The sequence below is a fragment of the Carassius carassius genome, chromosome 3 (assembly GCF_963082965.1).
Source record: "Carassius carassius chromosome 3, fCarCar2.1, whole genome shotgun sequence".
Lineage (NCBI taxonomy): Eukaryota > Metazoa > Chordata > Actinopteri > Cypriniformes > Cyprinidae > Carassius > Carassius carassius.
The window spans coordinates 26,751,162-26,776,517 of NC_081757.1; the positions used below are offsets into that span (position 1 = coordinate 26,751,162).

The following is a 25,356-nucleotide window of genomic DNA, read 5'->3' on the forward strand; positions in this document are numbered from 1 at the left end:
GGTTTTTAACTTTTTTACTTCTATAAATGCAGACTTCCCATCTCATAATTTGTAATGGGTTCACTGGTTATAAATGGACGTGTATTGATTTTAATGGAAACTGTAATGGAACCTGTGGGTTTCTGCTGGTAATTGGTCGCCTTCTATTGGTGGCTTGTTAAAACAGCCAAATCCTAATGGGATATGTCCCCAAACATACTACAAACATACTACAGAAAACCATTTTTAAGGGTTTTAATAGTTAAAAGCTGAGGGTGTGTAATGTTTGTGATGATATTTTTAGAGAAAACTATTATAATATCTGTTTGATGTTTTTTTTTAAGTTCTTAAAATCTAGATGTAGTTTAAGACTTAAAACTCAAAATCTTTAATCTTATTTTTTTTATATTTTTTGGATAGTAACCATGATTTTTTCCAACTGATCAGTTCTCTGCTCAAAAACAAAGATATGTAGAATACAGAAGTCAGATTAAAGCTTTCTATTACAGTGGATCCATAATTAATAAATGTTATATCGTTAATTTTAATCCATTTTTAAGTTATCCACTTGTTGTTAAGTCGCTAAACAAGAGCAACAGCTGGATGTGAATTTACATGTCTAAGGAATATATATATATATGTATATATATATATATATATAAAATGATACAGAAACTTGTTTGGGATAAAACAGAATTCAATACTCACAGAATGTTCAAAGGTGAACTGTAATGCAGTGAGTTGTACAATATAACAAGGAATGCAATAAAGTGTTTATTTTTACATTGTGCAAAACATACAAAAGCAACATTATACATTGTGATTCTGACAATATTGCCAATAATGAGAAATAACTAGTTTATTCTAAGTCTTAATTTAGTATTTTAACTTTATTTTAAGTCTTAATTTGTTAGGAACAGCTGAGTAGTTGTAACATTAAAATACAAATTAATTTGTTACAAGTACATTTAAAACAGTGCTTGTCTTAGTGTTAAAGTGAACATACATGTAGAATCCCACAAAGAGACATTTAAATATATACAGGCCCATAAAAAGGTTTAAGCCCCCTTCCAGTGTTTTTTTTTTCGTATTTGTCACAGATTCAGATCATCAAACAAATTTTAATATTACACAAAGATAACCAGAGTAAATACAAAATGCAGTTCTGAAATAATGATTTGATTTATTAAGGGAAAAAAGCTGTAATAACTGTTTGTGCCACCCTTTGCAGTATCAACTACAATCAGGCGTTTTTGATAACTGGCAATGAGTCTCACATCGCTGTGGAAGAATTTTGTCCCACTTTTCTTTGCAGAATTTTCTTTTAATTCAGCTACATACTGAGCATGAAAGGCCTGTTTAAGGTCCTGCCACAGCATCTTAATCGGATTTAAATCCAGACTTTGACTTGGCCACTCCAAAACCTTCATTTTGTTTTTCTTAAGCCATTCAGAGTGGGACTTGCTGGTGTGTTTGGATCATTGTCCTGCTGTATAACCCAAGTGCGCTACAGCGGACATCTTCCAAAAAGTTAAATTTTTGTCTCACCAGTCCACAGAATATTTGCCCAAAAGTCTTGGGGATAATCAAGATATTTTTTGGCAAATGTGAGATGAGCCTTTGTGTTATTTTTGGTCAGCAGTGGCTTTTGCCTTTGAATTCTCCCATGGATGCCATTTTTCTTCAGTCTCTTTCTCATTGTTGAATCATGAACACTGACCTTAATTGAGACAAGCGAGGCCTGCAGTTCTTTAATTGTTCTTCTGGGTTCTTTTTTATGACCTCCTGGATGAGTCGTTGTTATGCTCTTGGAGTAATTTTGGTAGGCCAGCCACTCCTGGGAAGGTTCACCGCCATTCCAAGTTTTCTCCATTTGGGGATAATGGCTCTGACCATGGTTCGGTGGAGTCCCAAAGCCTCAAAACTGGCTTTAGAACCCTTTTCAGACTGATGTTGTTTCTCATCTGTTCTTGAATTTCTTTAGATCAAGGCATGATGTTTTGCTCTTTAAGCATGCTTCACTTTGTGTTCACAGGTTCTATTTAAATGATTTCTTGATTTAGCAGGTCTGGAAGTAATCAGGCCTGGAAGTAACTAGTGAAATTTAACTTAGCTTTCTAAAATAATGTGGTTAATCAGTTATTTCATGATTTAATAGGAGGGGGCAAATAACTTTTCACGTGGGGCTAGGTAGGTTTGGACAGCTCTTTTCCATTAATAAATGAAATAATCATCTAAAAACTGCTATTTTTATGTACTTGCATTATCTTTGTGTAATATAATTTTTTTTGATGATCTGAATCTTTTAAGTGTGACAAATATGCAAAAAAAAAAAAATGGGAAGGAGGCAAAAAACCTTTTCACAACACTATATTACCTTCATTTACATATAAAATGCATAGCTAAAGCTATAAAGAACAAGAACCCATAAGCCATCATCTAAAGATCCCAGTCCTAATATAGTAGCACAAAGTGTTGCATGCAGTAGAGTTAAAGCTGAATGATGGCTGAGTTCAGGATTTCAGGTACGTGTTTTGATTTAGATGACTTGGAGAGGTCTCGCTGTGACAAGAAAATGACAGAGAGACATTTTGACATGAAAAAATGTATCTGAACACTGATATGAAATGAGGTTATTCATAATACATACTGGATATATTTACAGCCTAAAAACAAGAAAGACAGAGTGGCAGATAATGGCAGTTAGGCATTAATAACTGAATTGTAAATAAATAGAAATAGTCTTGGTGTATATGTGTGAATTAGGAAGAAAAACAGTTCAGTTCAAAGAGAGCCCAAGAGGATGTATAAAAGCGCAACTAATCAGATATTATACATGCATCACATATGCCTTCAGAGTTCCATGAAAACTCTATATTTGTTTGTATAAATTTATATCATATGGAATTACTGCCCTGTTCTGTTCAAATTAAAAGAATGTAACTATATTAGATATAATTTGATAAGTTCAGTATTCGTTTATCAATGTACAGTCAGCCAATTATTACTGCAAAATAAACCCCTTTAGGGTAATACAGGACCCTGTCAGTCTTGATCAACTAATAAGGGGTTATTTATCAATAATTACCATATGACTGCATTGTCCCTACATACTTTATAAAAGTGTTTAGTTAAATATATAAAAGTGTTAATTTTATTATACAGTGCAACAATCAAAACATTGTTAGCAAATCAAAGTGTGTTTAAGCGGTGTGTTAAACATACAGTTAAATAGGCAAAATTGAGGATTTTTGGAAATAAATCTCTAACAAACCTGGATTATATGAATTCAGGCTTGACAAATTCCTTTAGAAACAAGATTTTTATTAGCATAACATTATGCAAGTATCATCATTTTTTTAAAAGGCATTTATATACTTCTACACTTAACAGAATAGTTCACTGTAAACTTAAGAATGTAAATTTGCTGAAAATACATTCACTCCTAGGCCATCCAAGATGCAGATGAGTTTGTTTCTTCGTGGGAACAGATTTGGAGAAAATGTAATATCACATGCTTGCTCTCCAATGGATCCTCTGCAGTGAATGGGTGCCATCGGAATGTGCCGACGGCACCCATTAACTGCAGAGGATCTATCGGTGTGTAAGTGATGTAATAAAAAAAAAATTCCCACATCTGTTCTGATAAAGAAACAAAGTCATCTACATCTTGGAAGAAAATTTTAATTTTTGGCTTTTTAAGGCTATTCCTTTAAAGGGGTCATATGATGTGATTTCATGTTTTCCTTGATTGAGTGTTTCAAGCTGTCAGAGAATAGATAAGATCCCTAAAATTGCAAGGGCTAAAGTCTCAAACCCAAAGAGATATTCTTAATGAAAGTTTAGACTCGTCCACGCACTCCTAAAACACCTCGTTTAAACACACCCCCACATCTCTACGTCACAATGTGGGAATATTTGCATAACGCCGCCCAAATGTTCATGCAAAGAAAGAAGGCGTACCTTTGTTGAACAAATACTGATGATTCAAACTCGAGTTTTGAGCAGTGTAGAGTAGCACTTGCTGTTTGTCGTTTCTCCAATCACAAACACAGACAGTTTGTTTACGCAGTGCAATACGCAACTCATTGCGTAAAAAGACATCTTAAGTAATTATAATCTGTCCCCACTGGATGCAACAAATGGCTTGTTTGTAATGGGTTTTATTGTTTTTGTCTTGCAGCGCCCGGTGTTCTGACACACGGCATGACAGTATAGTAAGGCGCGTAACATTTCTGTCACACGCTTGAGGCATTCATCCAATCACAATGCACTGAATAGCTGGCCAATCAGAGCACACCTCGTTTTCTGAACAATGAGCTTTGTAAAAAACGACGTGTTTCAGAAAGGCGGGGCATACAGGAGAATAATGTGGAAAATAATGTGTTATTTTTTTTTTTTTTTTTTACTTTAAACCGCATAAACACATTTCATTACTTTTTGATCAGACTGTTAGTTACTGATGGAGAAGATGAATTTACCTATAATTCTGAATAGGTGCCTGCGACACAGTTAATGTTGAAGTTACGCTGTGGACTAGCTGGTTCCTTCGTCATGTCAGCCACACCACCAGTTAGATGACAGATATTCTCCTTATTGCGTTCTAGCAAACCTTGATGAGGAGGATTGCCATGGCCTGGAGTCTTCACATTACCCTGCTTTGAAAAAAGACGTGCAAGGAAAGACGTAACACATTAACTTTGTTCATCAGTAAAGGATTGGACAAATTAGTTAAATAAAAGCTTGAGAACAATGGTGTTGTTACAGCCGTGCACTGACCTTGCTTGCTGAAATTGGAGGACGTTTTATAGGAGAATGACAGACAGTACCTCCAAAGACAGATCGGATAGTGCTATTAGAAGTGCCAGTACTGGAGGTAGCGTTTAGCTGAGGAAAAGCCAAAGAGTTCATACTGAAACAGCCATGCATTCATTTAAAATGTAAAAAAATGTGTGCATAAAGCTGTTTAATGAGAATAAAACCAACAAGAACACCCACTCACAGCCCAATCAATTTCCAGTGGATAAAGTCAAGTCCTGCCTTGCATGTTTTATATTGCAATGCTCTTTTACACTCAGAAATATGACACATTACATGTAAAAAGGGCTGTGAACAGGGTTTCACATTAACTTGAATTCTGCGGTCTTCATCAGGAAATAAAATCCTATTGTACTTGCCTTTCGAGCTTTACAAGGTGTTGTGTTGCCCAGAACTCTTCGTTTAGTCGGTGTCCGGATCACAGTACCATAGACCATGTCCTCCTCTGTCTGCTTGCTCTTCTTTAGTTGCTGCACAACAGTTATTGGATTATTCAAATCTATCAATATTAAATCTTCATGGTTTCAGAACTGGTAATTTTCTAGTAATGCATAATTCATAAATTCAAACTACTCAGCAAATTTGGGTTAATGTATAAAATCAGAATTTTAATTCACATCTCTGGAGCACAGGTATATTCCTATGCACAGTAAAGTGAAATACATACCCGCTCTTGTTTTTCCCGCTCTTTCTCCAGCCGGTACGTCTCCCGTTGATCAGTAACAAACATCATGAACTTCTGACCATTCACCAGGAACTCTCTGTTCTGTTTATGTTCCCACTGTTCAATCTCAGCCTTCAGCTTCTTCTCAAGCTAAATGAGAGAGACTCGATTACTAATGGCTAACCTTATAATGTTATATACTACTGTTCAAAAGTTAGAGGTTGGCAAAGTTTATAAAGTCACCAAGACTGCAGTTATTTGATCAAAAATACAGGCTAAAAAAAAAGCTGTTTTTCATTTTAATATATTTCATTCCAATGACAAATTACAGCTATATTAAATATAAATACAGTTGAATTTTCAGCAGTAATTTCTGTGTTCAGTGATCCTTCAGAAATCATTCTAATATGCCGATTTAGTACTCAAGAAACCTTTCTATTATAATCAATGTTGAAAACAGTTGTGCTACTTAATATTTTTGTAGAAGCCACATTACTTTTTTCAGGATTCTTTGATGAATAAAAAAAAAAGTTCAAAAGAACATCTTTTATTTAAATTAGAAATCTTTCAAACAGTGTAAAGAATCTTTGAATTGAAGAATCCCTGCTAAATTAACAAATATACATATATATTTTTTTTTTTCTTTTTTTTTTTTAGCTCTCTCACCCCAAACTTTTGTATGGTAGTGTACACATCTGTATCTCTCAATACATGTGTCATAATTACCTTGGGGAGACCTTTGACCAGATCAGCCCGTTGTTTCTCCTCCTTTAGAAGGTTTCCTCCTCTGTTGGTAAATCTGGTTGGATCTTTGGCCTTTTCCTACCACAAAACAGAGTGTTAGGTGATGCAAAAACATGATGAATATTTTCAGTCAGTTGAACTTACTTCAAGCTCTAAGAAAAGTCTCCAGCTTTCCTCCCATTTGTGAACACATTCAAAAAGATCTTTATGATCCTCATAATAATGTTTAAGCCGCAATATTTCAGCATCATGCAAACTCAGGAGTTCCTCACTGAAATCATCTGAGAGAAGAAAAAAAACCTTTAAGTCTTAATTCCATCACAAAAGACAGTCAGCAGTGTAAATAATTCAGAACCCACCCTCATAATAGGGCACAAAAGCTTGCCGTTGGTCAGTGCTATAAAAGCACTTATTCCAGAACACCGCAATCTCGTTCCGAATGGCCTCAGTAACATTCTGAATATTTTTAAGCTTCAGTTCCTCAAGACGTTCGACCTCAGCTTGTAACTGACAGTAGAAGACATAAAAATTGTTCAATACAATGATTGGACATTTGGAAGCCATAATTATTTTTTCATAGAGGCAAATTGTCAAAAGGTTACTAACAGCTTCCATATTTCTTTTCATTGACAGGGCCATGTGCTCAGAAATTGCTTCACGCTCTTCCTGTGGAGTCTGCAACCTTTCCCATAGCTCATGGATCTTCTCCCGATAAGAGCCACAGACAAGTTCATTCTCTGCCTTTCTGCTCTCCAACTGAAATGATACATACTGTATTATATAACTGCTTAATAATCTTTATAATAGGTCAGATTCAACTTTTTTTGTACCTGGTAAAGGAGGACTTTGAGTGAATCAAGGTTTTCTTTAGACAAGCAAAAATTGTCTTCATCTTCACAAACAACATCCTTCTCAAAACTGGTCTCAGGCAAATGATCCAGATTGCCCATGCAAAGTATTATTCGCTTCTTCAACGTGACAAATTCCTTACGTCTATGTTCCTTTAAATAAATATATATAAAACACTGAATATTAAACTGTTTATAAGAGTGTAGTATTTAAAAGAAAGACGTATTGTAATACTTTCTCAGCAGTGAGAGAGGATATGTGTTGACGGAAGTTCTCCAGCTGTTCCAGGGACGGAACAGAATCAGCGGAGATAGAAAATGGCTGGAAGCAGAGCAGGTCACAGAGATCCTGATCCTGCTCAGTTAAGACTTTGAGCGCTTGCGTTCTCTGATTTTTCTCCTTTAACATCACTTCAAGATGTGTACGGAGGTCTTTTTCCTGCTGTAGCATAGTGCTACTTCTGTCCTCCTAAAATGATTATGAACCAGAACCACAAAAAAAAAAAAAAATAGAATCAAAAATTGAGTTATGTGGCTTTTAGTGTATCGGCTATGAAGCCATTTTCTAGTTTGGACTCATTAATGCTCAGCAAGGCTGCATCTATCTGATCAACAATACAGTAAAAAAAGTTATATTGTGAAGTAATATTATAATTTAAAATAACTTTTTTTTTCTATTTAAATTTTGAAATGTAATTTATTGCTGTGATGACAAAGCTGAATCTTCAGCAGCCATTACTCCAGTCGTCAGTGACACAAGATCCTTCAGAAATCATTCTTATGCTGTTTTGCTGCTCAGGAAAAATAAGTTGTTTGTCGTGCTGCTTTAACATTTTGTGGTGTTGTCTAAAGGTTGTCTCCAGAGTAAAAACTTACCTGAAATGGGGGAAGCTGAAGTTCCAAACACAATTTACTCAACTCATTTTGACATTTCTCAATACTGATCGTCAGACGTTTCCGCAGACTCTCTTCCTCAGCAATCATCATGTCCAGAAGACTCTACAGAACATGTTGTGTTAGTTTATCACTGAAAACACTCTTAGGATTCATCAGCTGTTGCTCAAGTACAACTCAACACTCACTTTGACATGATTCTTAACCACATTTGTCCTCTCTAATCGCTGATCCTCAGGGATGCCGATTTCCTCCCAGATGTCCTTCAGGTAGCAGAGAGCTTTATTCAGACATGCCACCGATTCTGCAGCAATCAACTCACTAAAATCATTGCGAGAAAGAATAGAAAACAGTGTCGATAAACATCTATTCTAACAGATGTGTACTTACAGAGATATCCATCAGTGATTACGTCCATTAATAACATTAACAGAAGCTACTACATCATTATCTACTGACTGTACGTTACATGCAGGGGTTTATAATATACATTCATTCATTCATTCATCACAAAGCGCTGTATAAAATGATGACATTACAACCCACCCATTCATACATACAAGCACGAATCTCAGACAATGATCGCGTGTGTGGATTAAAATACGATTCTAATCTTATCATCTTCAAAACAAGCTAATTTACATTACAACTCAAACTACATTTTGATCAAATGACACACGTGCTTAAATCTGTGTCTCCGCATTCGTAGATAAATATTATATCATATCACTAGCATACACACTCACCTCTTCCTCATCCTCGCCCCAAGACAAGGCTCGTCGCTGTTTATTTGTATTTTAGAAGGGAATATTTCACTGTACAGTCTTCGCACTTCGATTGTGTACCGTTTCTGTCTGATTCAAAACACGCGTCAAAACAGCGCTGCTCCTGTGATTGGCTGTTCGGAGCTGTTCTGCACATGCGTGAGGATGTGTCAAACAGACGGATTGTTCCAGCATGACCTCAGAAGCATTTTTAAACGACCACTCCTGATTTTTTTCCATTATTTTTTCCATGAATAATGCACTGTGATAATGTAATAGCAACAAATGGATAACTGTGCAGCAATAATAATGGTCTATTTGACCATTTATTTATTATCTTGTATCTTATTTCTCTGTTCATTTGCATTTATGTTTCAAGTCAAGTCAAGTCTGCTTTATTGTCAATTCTTCCACATGTACAGTATATACATAGAGAGAATCGAAACTGCATTACTCTCAGACCCCCGGTGCATAGAGATAACACTAACAGTAGAACCTAAAAATCTAGATATAAAATATAAGATACAACTATACAATAAGGGAGTGTAAAAAACAGTGCAGATAAAAAGATTTTTACGGCAAAAAAAGCTTATTCAATCTGATTAAAGTGAAAAAGGGCTCAAGAGCAGTTATTTTATTTAAACTGACTGATGAGGTGGTAGAATGACATCAGTTCCATGGTGAATGAGGTAGTAAGCAGCCCAGTGCTGCACAAAGTGACTGGTGCATGTCATCGTATGTTAGTGGGTGGGTGTGGAAGGACCTGGAATGTGGGATATGGGGGGGGGTCATAGTTCGTGAGCGAGTTCAACTTCCTGACAGCCTGATGAATAAAGCTTTCCTTCAGTCTGCTGGTCCTGGCCTGCATGGCAGCAGACTGAAGAAGCTGTGTGACAGGTGGGTGAGATCACCTGCAATGCAGAGGGCTTTGCGGGTGAGATGGGTTCCATAAATGTCCTGGAGGGAGGGGAGAGAGACACCAATGATCTTCTCAGCTGCTGTCACTATGCGTTGCAGAGTCTTTTGGCAGGACGTGTTGCAGGCGCCATATCACACAGTGATGCTGCTCGTCAGGATGCTCTCGATGGTGCCTCTGTAGAAGGAGTACATGATGGGGGGCGGGGCTCTGGCTCTCCTCAGGAAATGTACAAAATATCTTTATGAAACATGATCTTTACTTAATATCCTAATAATTTTTGGCATAAAAGAAAAATCGATCATTTTAACCCATAAAATGTATTGTTGGTTATTGTTACAAATATACCTGTGCTACTTGAGAATGGTTTCGTGGTACAGGGTCAAATATTTGTGTGCGGATTGTATGCAGAATTGTTGTACATTTACAAAAAATAAACTGTTTAACTTCCACTTGAACATAAACACATAGGTAGACCACCGGGCCATTTCACTGTTTCACTCAATTGACTGGGGCTAAAAGACACACCTGACACCAATAACTGTTTTATTGATCAGTCTTGAATCATTTATTACATGCATGGAAAATTCTGAACAAACTGTATAAAACATTTTCACAAAGTGCAGATGATTAACAAGATAGTTCACTTGAAAATTACAATCCTGTCCTAATTTACTCCAGACATGCACGACTTACTTTCTTCTGTGAAAAATAAAATAAAATATTTTGAGAAACATTTCAGTGTTTTATCCCTCCATGTAATAAAGGTCAATGGTCACCTAAGCAGTTTGGTTGTATTTTTTTATGTTCTGCAAAATAAAGAAAGTCATACAGGTTTGAAAACACATAAGGATTTGGTAAAAAAAATGGCAGAATTTTCCTATTTGGTTAAACTATCCCTTTAAGATCTACTATCCCCTCTAAAAGTACATTCGTTTTGGGATGATTTTAATGCCCGGGATAATTAGGGCATATTCTGTCCTTTTCGCCCTCTCCTGGAACTGATCATTAAGTGTCCTCTTGTGGAAAGTTTTCTCAGACTCAAGCACTGTTATCCAGTAATGCTTCCAGAAGCCGTGCACTGTTTGTGATGGCTGTAGTGACCACTATGAATCTGCAACCTTTCAAATAGATGATTTCATATGAACCATATATTCCTTTTTTTTTTTTTTACATCATAAGTATTTATAAAAACACAAAATACATTCTAGATTGTTTTACCTCTTTCCTTGCCAAGGAACCGGAGTGCAGAGATCTCTGAGAAGGTGCAGCCACCAAGAAACATCACCAGAACAATCCTTTGAGCATCAGTTTTGTTCCTGGCATCTGAACTACTACTGCCACCTGAAACAAAAACAGGACAAAAGAGGGGGAAGTGTAGGCTCTATAGCAAAAAATAATAATAAATGCTTTTTACAAATTCTAAATAATTAAGAATATATTTTGAAATACTGCACCATCATATGATGTTTCTCAGCTTACAAACAGCTTCATACAAACTAATTCTTTGTTCAAACCTGTTACAGCAAATTCCTGTCCATTCAGCATGCGTGTAACCTCCTCCAGACCTGTCCAACCATCTCTCTCCAAAACCTACGGACAGCACAGGCCAGAAGCCAACACTTTCAAATGTTGCTTAGCAAGAACAAGAAAGCAGCCAAAGCAAAGCCTCCATTGAAAGCTAACCTGTTCGATCAGTTTGCAGCTCAGAGGAATATAAGCACCACTGAAAACATATGCCATGTCTCGCGGAACGCGAAGATCATATTCCTCACCAGACTTTGGTACCTGTATGTGTTGATTAGATGATAATGAAGTAAATATCATCATGAACAGTATTTATTTGATTTTCTTTAAGAAAAAAACTGTTAGCTAACCAGAGCTAGTCTTTTGCTCAGAGCTCGAAAATTGCTTTTCTTAGCCAGTGAGGAAAAGGCATCCGTCAGCTTCCCTGAACAGAAACATAAGAAACTACCCAGTGCATGTATGTGTGCATAGTAGTAAATGTAATAAATATGAGTGAGAGAGAGTGAATGAGAGATTGCACTTATCCACATTCTCACCTACAGTCTTATCAGTGACAAGTTTCCCAACTTTACTCTCCATGACTGTCAGTGTTTCTCCTGCTTGCTGTTCTTCCAGCAAACCCAGCTGCCTCAGGTTTGCAAACGTCAGCAGGTGCTCTATACCATAACTCTGAACAAGAGACAACTTACAGTATCGTAGAGAACATCATCTCAAAAAAATATATTTTAAAGGCATTCTTATAAAATAATATGCTGTGGGAAGCTTCAGGTAAATGAGTAGGTTCATAAATGTAAACATACCTGAAGGTACTGAGCTTTAAGAGATTTATAGTCCTTGGACAAAAAACCTGTGGGACAATTAAATGCATTATTGAACAGATGTTCGTTAAATAAACAGCTTAAAGGAACACTCCGCTATTTTTGAAAACAGGCTCATTTTCCAACTCCCCCAGAGTTAAACAGTTGTGTTTTACCGTTTTCGTATCCATTCAGCCGATCTTCAGGTCTAGCGGTAGCACTTTTAACTTAACTTAGCACAGATCATTGCATCTGATTAGACCGTTAGCATCTCACTCAAAAAGGACCAAAAAGTTTCTATATTTTTCCTATTTAAAACTTGACTCTTCTGTAATTATATCATGTACTAAGACCGACGGACAATTAAAAGTTACTTTGGTGCCGTACCACGGGTGCAGAAGGCACAGTGATATCACAGTCTAATCAGATTCAATGATCCATGCTAAACTAAGCTAAAAGTGCTACCGCCAGATCCGAAGATCGGCTGAATGGATTCAAAAATGGTAAAACTCAACTGTTTAACTCTAGTGGAGTTGGAAAATAAGCCCATTTTCAAAAATAGTGTAGTGTTCTTTTAAGACATGGAATCTATATACAACAATGAATCAGACTCACCATTTTCTGTGATGGACAACAGGCAAAGGAGTCTAAGACTGTCAATCATTGACACCTGATGGACAGAGTTTCCTCAAGCATTATTATTAATGTAGCATCATCATACCAGCGACTTCTAACAATAAAAGTGTTTGTTTGTTCATACCTGTCTGTTGATATGTTCTTCAATGTGGGTGATACATTCACGGATTTCAAAGCCTTCAAGTAATGCTAATATATGGGAGAGAGTGGATGAGATTACAGTGTCCTGTTGCAGAATTCATATTTCAGATTTGCATGAACTCATACTTATCAAGACATCTTACAATGTTCAGTCTTCAACAAGTCCTGGAAATCTTGCTTGGTTTTCTTCTTCATCATGGATTCACTTGCACCGATATCTAGTGGAAGAACAAAGCATGTTCTTTTATTTACTATTAAGAAACAGTTTTCATTATTTGAAAGACATTTCTTACATTCTACATTCTATATTTATTCAAAACAGACAGTAAAAAAAGCAGTAATGTTATAAAATATTGTTACTATTTAAAATAACTGTGTTGCGTTTTATAGATTTTATAATTTATTACTGTGATGTCAAAACTGAATTTTCAGCAGCTATTATTCCGATCTTCGGTGTCACTTGATCCTTCAGAAATAAAAAAATATGCTCTAAAAATAAAAATAAAATTTGTGGAAACCATTTTTGTCAGGATTTTTGATGAATTGAAAGTACAAAGGAGCAGCATTTTTTCAAATGGAAGTCTTTTATAACAATATACACTATCACTGGCACTTTTGATTAATTTAATGTGTCCTCGCTGACCACAAACTTTCAAACCATAGTGTGTGTGTGGGAGCGTGTTTTTGTGACATATCAGGACACAACTCTGTATAATGACATAGGTATGACACAGGTATTACAAGGAGAGGGTGACTTATGAGGACATAACCCATGTCCCCATTTTTCAAAACGCTTATAAATCATACAGAATGAGTTTTGTTTGAGAAAGTAAAAATGCACAAAGTTTCCTGTGAGGGTTAGGGTTAGGTCTAGGGTTGGTGTAGGGCCATAGAATATACAGTTTGTACAGTATAAAAACCATTACGCCTATGGGATGTCCCCACTTTTCACAAAAACAAACATGTGTGTGTGTGACTGCGTGTGTACACTACTTACGAAGACTGAGAAGACGATGTTCCTGTTTCAGTCCTTTCAGTTCATCTGCAACAAATGCCTTCATCTGCTGGATGTCCATCCCACGCCGTTTCTGTTACCAATTCACATATTTTTAATAACTGTCACACTGAGAACATGTTCAAATGTATCCTAATGTAGCAAGCACTTACATCATAAGCTGTTTGAAGATTTTTGGCCTTCTGACTTAAAAAGCCAAACACATTGGAGAAATGCTCGTTCCTTATTTCATTGAACACCTGATGAATTAAACAAGCAGCAGGGTCAGTTTTAAAATAGTAGTTACTAACCACTGTCGATGTAATAACGTCAATGTAGCTCTTACTTTATCTTGAGAGTTAAGCATCACTTTGATGCTCTTGTCAGAGGAAGTGACATCAGGTCCAAACTCCACACTGCCTAGAAACAAATTCAAAATGACATAAAAGGGATAAACTTGAATAGAATTAACCCATTAAACAGACATGCTTTAAATAATCAAGACAAAGAGCCTGTAATATAAAACTGCTTACCACATTTTATTTTGAAAATATCATCTACCAATCCCTCGTAAACAACTTGAGAGCAGAGTGGAGTAACAAAGTCCACATCTAAAATAATAAAATACAAGTTATTCAAGCTCTTATTACAACAGAAAAGGACAGTTTGCCAAAAGCTGTAAGAGTACATCTAAATGTAACTGTAATTTTTTTTAAATAACTGACCTCGGTCAATAAGAAATACTTTTGCAAATTCAGGTTGTCTTGTTCTCTGTTCCCCCTCCTCCATTAGCTCCCTCCAGGATTCATACACCATCTACATATACACACAAACAAATGCAGTGAAAGACTGCCTTGATTGTGTAAATCTATGATGGGAAGGGTTTTGTCATAAATCCTCACCTTGGCACATCTACCGATCCCATACACTTTGGAGAAAGAACCATAGACAGACTGTAAAAGATGTAGTGCACTTCCTGCAGTGGTCACCCAGCGCTGGTCTCCCTCCTGATGAATCATAGAACAATTACTCCGATGTCAAACCCACGTGAAAAAAAAAAGAATTACACTACTATTCAAAAGTTCCAGGCCAGTGTGATTTATTTTAAGAAGTTAATATTTTTAATGAAATAATCTACACTTAAAAATAGATTTCTTCATAAAATAAATGTTATTCTTTCAAATATCAAGCAGCAATGTTCACAATATGTGACCCTGGAGCACAAAACCTTAAGTAGCACAGGTATATTTGTAGTAATAGCCAACAATACATTGTATGGGTCAAAATTATAGATTTTTATTTTATGCCAGAAATCATTAGGATATTAAGTAAAGATCAAGTTCCATGAAGATATTTTGTAAATTTCCTACCGTAAATATATCAAAACCTAACTTTTGATTAGTAATATGCATTGCTAAGTACTTCATTTGGACAACTTTAAAGGTGATTTTCTCAGCATTTAGATTTTTGTGCACCCTCAGATTCCAGATTTTCAGATAGTTGTATCTTGGGCAAATATTGTCATATCCTAACAAATCATACATCAATGGAAAACTGATTCATTCGGTTTTTAGATCATGTATAAATCTCAGTTTCAAAAAATTTACACTTAAGACTGGTTCTGTGGTCCAGGGTCACATATTAGATGATTTCTGAATATTAATCTTGCATTCATTCTCCACAACAAGAAAACATATTACAAATCTTACTAAAACTAATAACAAATGCCAAATTAAAAACTTTTTTCGGCCCTGAAAAACTGTAGCATCCAAATCAGCATTACCAGAAAGTTGTCTCTGAAGAATTCAGGCAGCTCTAAACTCAGGATGTCATCATCCAGAGGAAGAATGTAGAAATTCCACTCATCGATTGTAACATCTAAGAACAAAACGTCATAGTTAATAAGTTAATGTCTGCATTAGGAGGCCCAGGACCAAAGATTGAAACATTAACACACTTAACCTACCTCCATAGACTCCCTGCTCTTCCAAAACCGTCTCGCATGCATAAAACTGTAAAGAATGCCATAACATCAAAATCACACAACAAAATAAAAATGCTGCATATTTTAAAGGAATTTCCAGACAACTAGTTACCTTTTGGGGGGTAAATATGATCTTATATCTTCTGAATCTTCCAGCCACTTTGTCTGAATTAACCAAATCTGCAAGCATTGTTAAGACAAACTATTAAACTGTACTTCCTCCTAGATTATTAATCGTTATATAACAGCAAACCATGCCAACCTGAAATCCACTTCACAGTTTGTATTCTGGGACGTATCAGGAAGCACAGCCTGCGAAAAATATCAAATATGTAGCCTACATTTTACAGAGGAATTAGTTTTTAATTGATAAAAAGGTCCTAGTTTACTTACTGGTCTGAACTGCTGGCAATTGGCTTGAGCTCAACTTTGTACAGTTTGTCGACTTCATGTTGCTAAAGGTGAAATCAGACTCGTTAGAGTGTGAATACATAATGGTATATTAATATATCAAGAAGATATAAAATGCTAGTCATTTAGAAAGACTCCTCCTCAAATATATTACATGATATCATACCTTCAGGATTGTGACATTTGCTATTCGATCAAGAGGGCTCATCAAATCTGCATCAATAAATAAATCCTTCTTCCCTGGCAACTGCAAAACATACATGTTGACACTTGCAATACACATTCAAAATGCAAAGTAGTTTTCTGAAAAAACAGAGGAATTGAAAGAAGCAGTGGATGGTCGTGTCACCTGCTCCAGCAGGAAGATGAGCTGGTCTCTGGCCAGTCTTTTGAGCAGAGAGAAATCAGGCAGCCCAGGAGCATCTCCCCTCTCTGTGTGAGCCATTTAGAGAGATCCCACCACTAAAGATGGATGTACCTGTAAAACATTTCTCTATAACATAACTGTCACTCAGATCTGTGGAAGATGCATGTGCATAATGACAAGTATCACTCGATTACTGCAGATTCTGTCTGAATTTGGTTCTAGTCATTGAAGCTGGTTTTCCTTCAGCAGTCTTTCATTTTCACAGTTTATCAGCATATCGAAACTTCCAAGTTAGCTACAAAAATAACACAAATATACTTATGGGAATTCATTTAATCTGAATGTAAACTCTAAAAGCAGTGAATATGTCTCATACCTCGTCCACCTCTTTCCGGAAGTGGTTTCGCTATCTGTCTGACAGTCCGATTCATTTCCGCAAATCGGTTCTTTTGAACAGCAAAACCAATTCAGTGATTCTTTTGCGTTTTCCGCAGTTTTTGGTGCCAACGTGGCATTAAAGATTCTGAAACGTAGGCACATAAAAAGTATAATACCATGTTAACATTTGTGTACTGCTACCATTTCTGTTATTCATTTCATTTCAAACCGTAAACTGATTCATTGAAAAGATCGAAATCAAAAGAACAAATGTCGCTACGCTTGTTTCACTACGGACATCTTAGACTTGCGGACACAGAAAACAGACATACAAAAACACAAAAACACACACACACATACATACACACACACACACACACACACACACACATATATATATACAAAAACACACACACACACACACATATATATATATATAATGTAACATTACCCTCATTTGTAATATATGATTGAGTTGCATGCTGTGTGTTTTATATTAACAAATCAGACCGAACTATTATAAAAGCATTATCTTATTCTACTAAAGTATATGAGCTGTTCCTCCACTTTGCTGCAGAGAAACATCAATCAGCGCATGAAGATCCTGATGCCACATCATACATCAGTCACTCCAGAGGTAATGTACCAAAACACTTCTCTACAAAGACGAAGCGTATATAATCCTGCAGACTCCAGAAAACACAGCTGCTTGTGAGCTGGAGTCTGTGTTTGGATCGACAGTGGTGAGAATCGTCCCGGAGGTTACAGATGACGGGTCGTTACCAAAAGAGGAGAGAGAACAGCTGGAGCATGCACCACACCGCAGCCCTCAGGCCAAGCTGGTCACACTAGAGGACAGGGTGTATAATCTGCGGGACCTGAATGCACTCCCACAGGTGAGACATCATAACTGCTGCTCCGGGGATTAAAACATTAACCGGTCTGTAATTATACTGTGTTGCATCTGTGTTGACAGGTTGGACAGCGGAGAGGGTTCAAAAATACTCTATGTGGGCGTCTCGGGTGGTAAAAGGGCTCCTCTCGAGCAGAAACTGCAGCAGCTCTTTTTGGAGAGAGGAGGGGAGTCATGATGATGTCACAACCACTGGTCGAAATTATGGTGCTTTTTTTGTAACTGATCATCATGGGATGTTCTTTACACTACAGAGACAGTCCAGTCCTCCCTGTAGTCGTCCCAAACATGTTTTGACTTTCTTTCTTCTTTGGAGCACAAGAGATGCTGATGAAGATTTCCTGAACATCAATAAAGTCTTACAGAACATCAGGGTTGGTTAATGACGACTGAATTTACATTTCTGAGTCCGCTTTGGTATTAAGATTTTTTAAATTATATATATATTATTATTTTTAATAATATGAATGTAAGTGTATAATACTTGCACTGATATGAAATGAAATAAAAGTTTTGTTAAATGGGACAAATGTTGTTGTTCTGTAATAATATTCTTAAATGGATCAATATGAATAATAAAGTATAAAAGATAATGCTTAATACCCAGATGTATCGTGTAGTAACTATAGTTTAGTTTGGTCAGTAAAACTGTGTGAGATTATGAATCTTGGTACTGTAACTGTGTGGAATAAACCACAGCTATTAAATGACAAAATAAAGTAAAATTATGATCCTGAGAGCAAACACTGCTTGAATGAGATACTAATTATTTTAATTTGAGTGAGAATGGAAACATTAATATTAATTTATGATTTTTAGGAAGAGTGTAAACATGTTGTTTTTATAATAATAGTAATGATTTAGAATATACGGCTCTTTTACCTGATTACTGCTATTCCGCTGACTACTTATCACCAAAAGGGAAGGACAGGCCAAACATTATCCGTTGAATTATAAAAGCGCAATAAAAGGTAGGAACTTCTTAACAGGTCAGTGTTTCCGGGGACGAGTTTTCGTGCGGTTTCCTATTGGCGAACAGTTTCTGAGACGTCCATGTTAGTGAATAAAGGACCGTAAACAGGATTTTACGATTGTGTTATTTTCTAGTGTAAAGGGACCCGCGTGAATTCTCCAAGATGTCGGGATCAAACGCATTAAATTCCAAGCAGCCGCCGATTCAGTCGACGGCAGGAGCCGTGCCGATCCGCAATGAAAAAGGTGACTTAACGTGTTTGTTTGAGAAACATTTAGCTTCGACTGTTAGCATGTGTTGACATCATGATTCGTGCGAGTGTGCAGTAATAAAAACATGACATTCTTGGTCTTAAAACAAATCCCCTGTAGTTAAACTGATACATACATATGTAGTTTTCACATAGTTACCGTAGAAAAAAAATGATTTTTTTAAATTATTAATATTTAAGTTATACTTATTTTTTTCTTAAGGAAAACTGTATGACTACAAGACTTGGTTTAATTTTTTCAATAATAAATCACCAAAATAGTTATTAAACGACGGGGAAAAAAAGTTAAAACAACATCCTGAAAGCTTCTAACAGTGCTTGGGGAAAATATATTCACTTAAACAAGAGGAGTGAATATTAATTAATAGTTTTAGAAAATGTATTTTAAAATCTATAAATTGTAGCAACTGCTTGCTATAGTAAAACATCTTCTAACACTTTTGTTTTTATTGGATTTCAGGTGAGATCTCCATGGAGAAGGTGAAGGTGAAGCGATATGTGTCGGGTAAGCGTCCAGACTATGCCCCGATGGAGTCCTCCGATGAAGAAGACGAGGACTTCCAGTTTGTTAAGAAGGGTAAAGAGGCCGAGCCAGAGATGGAGATTGAAGTGGAGGAAAAATCTGACCCTCGTCTTCGACGTCTCCAGAATCGAGTAACCGAAGATGTTGAAGAAAGGTAAAGCCTAACCATCTGTGCAATACAGTTCTTACAAATATATCACTGCTGTACAATGGTGTTAATGTCAAATGCGCTGTTGTGTCTTTCCCAGGCTCGCGAGACACAGGCAGATAGCAGAGCCAGAGCTGATCGCTCAAAGCAGTGAGGACTCGGATGAAGGGACGTGGCACCCCGAGCGAGAGGAGAGCAGCGAAGATGAGGAGGAGGAGGAAGTCGATGATGAAGTGGGTCACTTCAACAAAACATTTAGGAAAAGCAAAGACTTGGATATGTATTGAATGAGTTCACACATAAGTGGCTTTACGTCTTCTGTATAGGAAATTGAGAGGAGGAGGGCAATGATGCGTCAGCGTGCACAAGAGAGGAAGAACGAGGAAATGGAGGTCTTGGAGGTGGAGGAGGAGGGGAAGTCTGGTGAGGACTCGGAGTCCGAGTCAGAGTACGAGGAATACACCGACAGCGAGGATGAAGCGGAGCCTCGGTTAAAACCCGTGTTTATCCGCAAGTGAGTTTCTTAAACATAAATGAATCTTAAAGCGACAGTACATCCAGGAAAGAATTTTGTTCCTTTGTTCCAATTCTGTATGAATTATTTTCTTCTTCTGCTAAAAAGAAAAGATAATATTTTGAAGAATGATGATGGTTGAAAAAGCAGTTGCTGGTAGCTAGCTACTGACTTCCATTGTATTTTTTTCCCCCTATATTATGGAAGTCATAAAGTGTGTTATACTGTATAAATTGTAGTATTCACAACACTGTTACAGCATACTGTATAGTGAACTGATAAACTGTAAAAAAAAACTGTAGTATACCGTATTTTTCGGACTATAAGTATAAGTCGCATCAGTCCAAAAATACGCCATGATGGGGGAAAAAAACATATACATCGCACTGGACTATGTCGCATTTTTTTAGAACCAAGAGAAAACATTACCGTCTCCAGCCGCGAGAGGGCGCTCTATGTCTTCAGTGTAGGCTACAGGAGCACTGAGCAGCATAGAGCGCCCTCTCGCGGCTGTAGACAGTCATGTTTTCTATTGGTTCATTTCTCTTGGTTCATTTCTCTTGGTTCATGTCAAATTAATTTTGATAAATAAGTCGCACCTGACTATAAGTCGCAGGACCAGCCAAACTATGAAAAAAAGTGCGACTTATAGTCCGGAAAATACAGTACTTCGTTTTTACTATGGTAAACTGTAGTGTAATATACCCTATAGTTGTAGAAAAGTACAGTATTGGGAAAGTGTTTTTTTTTTTTATTTTTTTTTTACTACAGTTATGTTACAAATTAATGCAAGTATTTTACTATAGTACAGTTCAAAAACACTATAGTATGGTATTTTTTCACGTGGGAATGGCTACCAGCAACAGTTTGGCGCTAAATATTAAAATGAGAACTGAAATTGTAAGAAATGTATTTATACTAAAATAACACTGTGCAATTGATCTAATTCCTCATCACTGTGACTTCTCCCAGGAAGGACAGAGTGACGGTTGCAGAACGAGAAGCAGAGGAGCAGAAACAGAAAGAGCTGGAAATCGAGGCCAAAAAACAGGTTGAAGAGAGGCGGCGCTACACACTGAAGATTGTAGAGGAGGAAGCCAAGAAAGAGTACGAGGAGAACAAACGTACTCTGGCTGCTCTTGATGCTCTGGACACCGACGGAGAAAACGAGGAGGAGGAGTACGAGGCCTGGAAAGTGAGGGAACTGAAGCGTATTAAGAGGGACAGAGAAGAACGAGAAGCGTGAGTACTCATCATAATTGCAAAAAACGTTTCGTTTCACATCAGTAACACAAACGATAATCTCACATGACTTTTTCTTAAACGACAGAATAGAGAAAGAGAAAGCCGAAATCGAGAGGTTTCGCAATCTTACCGAGGAAGAGCGTAGAGCAGAACTGCGGACAAATGGAAAAGTCGTCACCAACAAAGCAACAAAGGGCAAATACAAGTTTCTGCAGAAGTACTATCACAGAGGAGCCTTCTTCATGGTGAGTAATGAGCCGATCATCATTACCTGATCTCATTCTGTTCTTGATGTGAAATAGAAGTTTTTTCTTTTTTTGCAGGATGAAGAGCAAGATGTCTTCAGGAGAGACTTCAGTGCTCCAACTCTTGAGGACCATTTCAACAAAACAATCTTACCCAAAGTCATGCAGGTCAGTGCCATCTCTTTGAATTCATCTTATTGGTTTTGACATTAATGTCATTTTGTAACCGAGTCGTAGGGGTGGGCAATATGATTAAAATCTTATATCACGATATGAGTAATTTAATCCACGGTAGCAATATATATATATCATGATATAGTTATTTTTGCTTTAAATAAGGTCTTTATAATATCAAAATTTTTATATTGTAGAAATGACAGAATTTTCATACTAGTCTAAATTTTAAAGTAGAAGAAAAAATAGAAAAACAAGCAAGTAGTCAGTGATTTAAAAAAAACAAACAAAAAACAACTACAATAGGACAAACAAAACAAACTACAGAAGAATACAAAATACTACATACGTTGTATAAAGTATGCAAATGTATGAAAGCTGCATATTCTTCACAGTGTTATTATTTCCTATTAAAGTTATAAAAATGATTTATTCAAGAGCAATGAGAGATTTTCTCTTTTGTTGTTTGCTTAACATGAATGACAGGCAGCAGGAATGCTAGACTGTTGTCACTAAGAGCTGCCTGGATCCAATATACTGTTACACATGATTTCTTTCTCCGCTGTTTCCTTTCACTTGCAAAGATGGGTATTTAGACACATACGAGTGTGTGTGTATTTAATTGTTCAAGGCCTATACAGCGGCAAAAATATTCAATACCCCTGCACGAGCGTGCATCTAGTGAAATGAGATTTTTCACTTGTGTCCTCTGGTACTTCGCCCACCCCTAATGAGCTGCATAGTTGATTTTTATTTAGGTTGTTGTTGTTGTTGGGTTTGTTTTTCAAAGCTTACAATGTTATACACTCAATTCATTGCTCAAAGTCGCAATGAAACAGACTTTGCCACAGATCTTTGCTTCTGTCTTATGATGTACTTCTGCATGTAATGGATTGTCAAAAAAAATAATAATGTAAGAGGGGTGTATGCAGGGTGCGATTTGCCGGGGGGGGTGCGTGGGATTTCCCCGTTTCTGGTCAATGTATCCATGCCTCTGCTTAATCATTTTTATCCCCGGTGGGGACTAATCATTATTTAGTCTCTGAGACTCTCTGGTTCTGCCGTACGAGCGCGAGCCTCTCTCTCTGCATCTGCTGTGTTCAGCGAACGGTGAGAGGAACATATTCTGAAGATATTCTGTTGCTTCTAACTCTCTTTTACAAGCATGTATAGCCGACATCAGTCACAGCACAACCACTGACTTTATCGTATGTGTATTTGATTTCATTAAAGTTTGAGAGCTGGTTGTGTAGCCTTAATGGACCGCGTTTCAGTCATTGTAATATTCATTCCATTGTCTGACAACAGAAACATTAAAATATAGTAATAAAAACAGTTTTATTGAGAATTAAATTAAATGGCTAAATTGCAGTATATGAGCATAGGGAGGCAATACAATACGACGCACTTACGTCATAAATATGCTAATTAACGCATGACGTCATATAGTTCATGTTCTCATGGTTTATTTTTATGAATTAAAATGTTTCAAAACACCCCCACCCCACCCGTTTTTTTCACAAATCGCACCCTGGGTGTATGGTTCAATAAATGGGTTGTTGATTAGATGGAAGCAGAATTTTCATTGCGTTATTTTCTTTTTCCAAGGCCATTAAATAAAGAACTTGTTTAAGAAAATAGTGGCAAATGTTTAAATATTTGGGGGGAAAAAATTCTTCATTCATGGTCATGATTCAGAGGAAAGTGGAGTTGAGAACCCGTTCTAGCAGATTAAAACCGTCACCTACAGAACTGCAGTAGTCTATCATCCATGTGTTGGATGTCCACCCACTAATTATTCAATGTGATTTGTAGGTCAAAAACTTTGGACGTTCCGGACGTACAAAATACACTCATCTGGTGGATCAGGACACCACTTCATTTGATTCTGCCTGGGCTCAGGAGAGCGCTCAGAACAGCAAGTTCTTCAAGCAGAAGGCTGGCGGCGTGAGGGACGTGTTCGATCGGCCAACAGTGCACAAGAGGAAGACATAATCCTATTTATGGTAGAAGAGCAAATTCAGCTCAAACAAGGACACTTTTAAACCTCTTTTTCCCTCTATCGCCTTTGTTTTACTAGTGCTTTTGCTAGTGTTAAAGAAATCTCATAACAACGACATTAAATCTTTATTGCATTTGAAATGTATACATCTACACAAGATGTCATTGTGTATACAGTATCCCAAGGCTAGTTCCACTGTTTCTAATGGGAAGACAATTGACTTTGTTTTGTGGTAATAAATTATGACACTGATCACTTCGTTCATCTGGAATGCATTACTAAAATGTGGGTCGGTGCTTCTAATAAATGCAAAGAGGTCAGTTGTACTGGTAAAGACGGTTTAAAAAAGGTTCCTTTATTACAGCATAAGTACAGTGAGAAAAGGAAAGGGTCATCACAAGCAGGAAAAAGGCAGTCCCATGTGTCCATATCATCTCAAAGCAGTCGAGTCCACTCAGTTGGTCAGTGCAACCAGTGCCTCCACCACATTGCCCATGTGCTCTCTCAGACTGCGCTCGGCCACTGCTCGCGAAATCTCCATCTCGCCCATCTGTCAGGAAGATGTCAGCATAATCATTGAGCTCCATGTCAAAATATAAATGTTTATTCATCTAAATTATACACGCTCATTAATCTAGCATGAGAATGAAAATACTGAAAGCATACTTACAATGAGCTCCACATCTTCCTTCTTTATTGTTACTTTGGCTAGTTCTTTTTCTCTGTGGAAGTGACCGAGATGAGTATTGTAGTGATAATTTATTAACCACAGACGGATATAGCTGATGATTGTAATCAAACAACTATATTTCTCACCTTTCCTGTTTTGCTTTTTGTTCTCTGGATCTTCGGTCTCCAATCACGGACATGGCCTTAAAAGACACACAAGACAGATGAAAATTCAAACAGCAGCATTCGTAGATAAATGTGCTCTGAAATTATAGCATTCAAGTTGCCGGGCTTCAGCATCTCCTGTAAAGGTTTGGTGGAGACGGAATGAACATTTGAGAGCTTAAACATCTCACTTTTCTCTTTGGTGCTTACTTTGCTAACCAATAAGGCTTATCAGTCCACTGCTTAAACATCACACTATTAAAACGTTATGATAGTGTTGTAATATCGTGATTCTGTTTGAGTATTAACACAGAAATCTCCTGTCCACTGCCGCACATGGTTACTCCGCGTTAGCCTGACTAACGTTAGCTTCACTCGCTTCTGACACACGGATTAACTCACCGTTTCCAGATTCGAGCTAGAAATTTCCTTTTCCTCCGCATAGTCGGTAACCCTTTCCAAATCAGCAGCTCCACTATCATGTTTCCGGGGCTTCTCTGTTGGTTTCCCCGTGCAGTTCTCCTCAGCCTCCAGGTCCAGATCCACATCTCCCTCAGCCGCCATGATCGCTTCTTCACGGAACGCAGGACAGGGATGGAAACACCCGGACAGAGATTCATGCAACACACCTTAGAGGTCACGTGTTAACAAA

General features: G+C 37.1%; 4 protein-coding genes and 1 pseudogene across 7 annotated transcripts; 2 read left to right on the plus strand and 3 right to left on the minus strand.

Annotated features, from left to right (window-relative positions):
* Positions 1-2,016: 2,016 nt before the first annotated feature.
* LOC132114737 (protein regulator of cytokinesis 1-like) lies at positions 2,017-8,829 on the minus strand. Of its 3 annotated transcripts, XM_059523033.1 has the most exons (15): positions 8,694-8,829; positions 8,136-8,268; positions 7,930-8,052; positions 7,289-7,522; positions 7,036-7,206; positions 6,812-6,961; positions 6,565-6,712; positions 6,350-6,486; positions 6,188-6,283; positions 5,465-5,611; positions 5,157-5,267; positions 4,759-4,866; positions 4,461-4,637; positions 3,254-3,285; positions 2,017-2,541 (listed from the first exon to the last, which is right to left on the minus strand). In XM_059523033.1, the coding sequence occupies exons 1-13, from the start codon at positions 8,702-8,704 to the stop codon at positions 4,461-4,463; spliced, it is 1,746 nt and encodes a 581-aa protein (XP_059379016.1). In that variant the 5' UTR covers positions 8,705-8,829; the 3' UTR covers positions 2,017-2,541; positions 3,254-3,285. The 3 variants fall into 3 exon arrangements, with proteins under 3 accessions (XP_059379016.1, XP_059379025.1, XP_059379035.1); XM_059523042.1 differs by lacking the exon at positions 3,254-3,285; XM_059523052.1 differs by lacking the exons at positions 2,017-2,541; positions 3,254-3,285 and adding an exon at positions 3,986-4,016.
* A 1,597-nt stretch (positions 8,830-10,426) lies between these two features.
* Positions 10,427-17,000, minus strand: vps33b (VPS33B late endosome and lysosome associated). Of its 2 annotated transcripts, none has more exons than XM_059523065.1 (24): positions 16,861-17,000; positions 16,467-16,595; positions 16,284-16,364; positions 16,100-16,161; positions 15,969-16,018; positions 15,819-15,886; positions 15,689-15,734; positions 15,506-15,600; positions 14,625-14,729; positions 14,448-14,538; positions 14,256-14,333; positions 14,069-14,142; positions 13,896-13,982; positions 13,726-13,816; positions 12,872-12,946; positions 12,712-12,776; positions 12,567-12,621; positions 11,955-12,001; positions 11,691-11,823; positions 11,505-11,578; positions 11,314-11,415; positions 11,145-11,220; positions 10,849-10,971; positions 10,427-10,748 (listed from the first exon to the last, which is right to left on the minus strand). In XM_059523065.1, exons 2-24 carry the CDS (start codon positions 16,560-16,562, stop codon positions 10,669-10,671), a joined length of 1,854 nt encoding a protein of 617 aa, XP_059379048.1. In that variant the 5' UTR covers positions 16,563-16,595; positions 16,861-17,000; the 3' UTR covers positions 10,427-10,668. The 2 variants fall into 2 exon arrangements, with proteins under 2 accessions (XP_059379048.1, XP_059379055.1); XM_059523072.1 differs by lacking the exon at positions 16,861-17,000 and adding an exon at positions 16,671-16,830.
* Positions 16,850-18,305, plus strand: LOC132113020 (guanosine-3',5'-bis(diphosphate) 3'-pyrophosphohydrolase MESH1-like; annotated as a pseudogene).
* Positions 18,306-18,851: 546 nt separating this feature from the next.
* Positions 18,852-24,124, plus strand: mfap1 (microfibril associated protein 1). Its single transcript, XM_059534926.1, has 8 exons — positions 18,852-18,993; positions 19,480-19,696; positions 19,791-19,923; positions 20,017-20,204; positions 21,177-21,446; positions 21,535-21,694; positions 21,773-21,862; positions 23,684-24,124. Exons 1-8 carry the CDS (start codon positions 18,912-18,914, stop codon positions 23,861-23,863), a joined length of 1,320 nt encoding a protein of 439 aa, XP_059390909.1. The 5' UTR covers positions 18,852-18,911; the 3' UTR covers positions 23,864-24,124.
* hypk (huntingtin interacting protein K) lies at positions 23,931-25,301 on the minus strand. The gene is made up of 4 exons (XM_059534954.1): positions 25,107-25,301; positions 24,687-24,742; positions 24,541-24,592; positions 23,931-24,420 (listed from the first exon to the last, which is right to left on the minus strand). Exons 1-4 carry the CDS (start codon positions 25,266-25,268, stop codon positions 24,325-24,327), a joined length of 366 nt encoding a protein of 121 aa, XP_059390937.1. The 5' UTR covers positions 25,269-25,301; the 3' UTR covers positions 23,931-24,324.
* Positions 25,302-25,356: the final 55 nt, after the last annotated feature.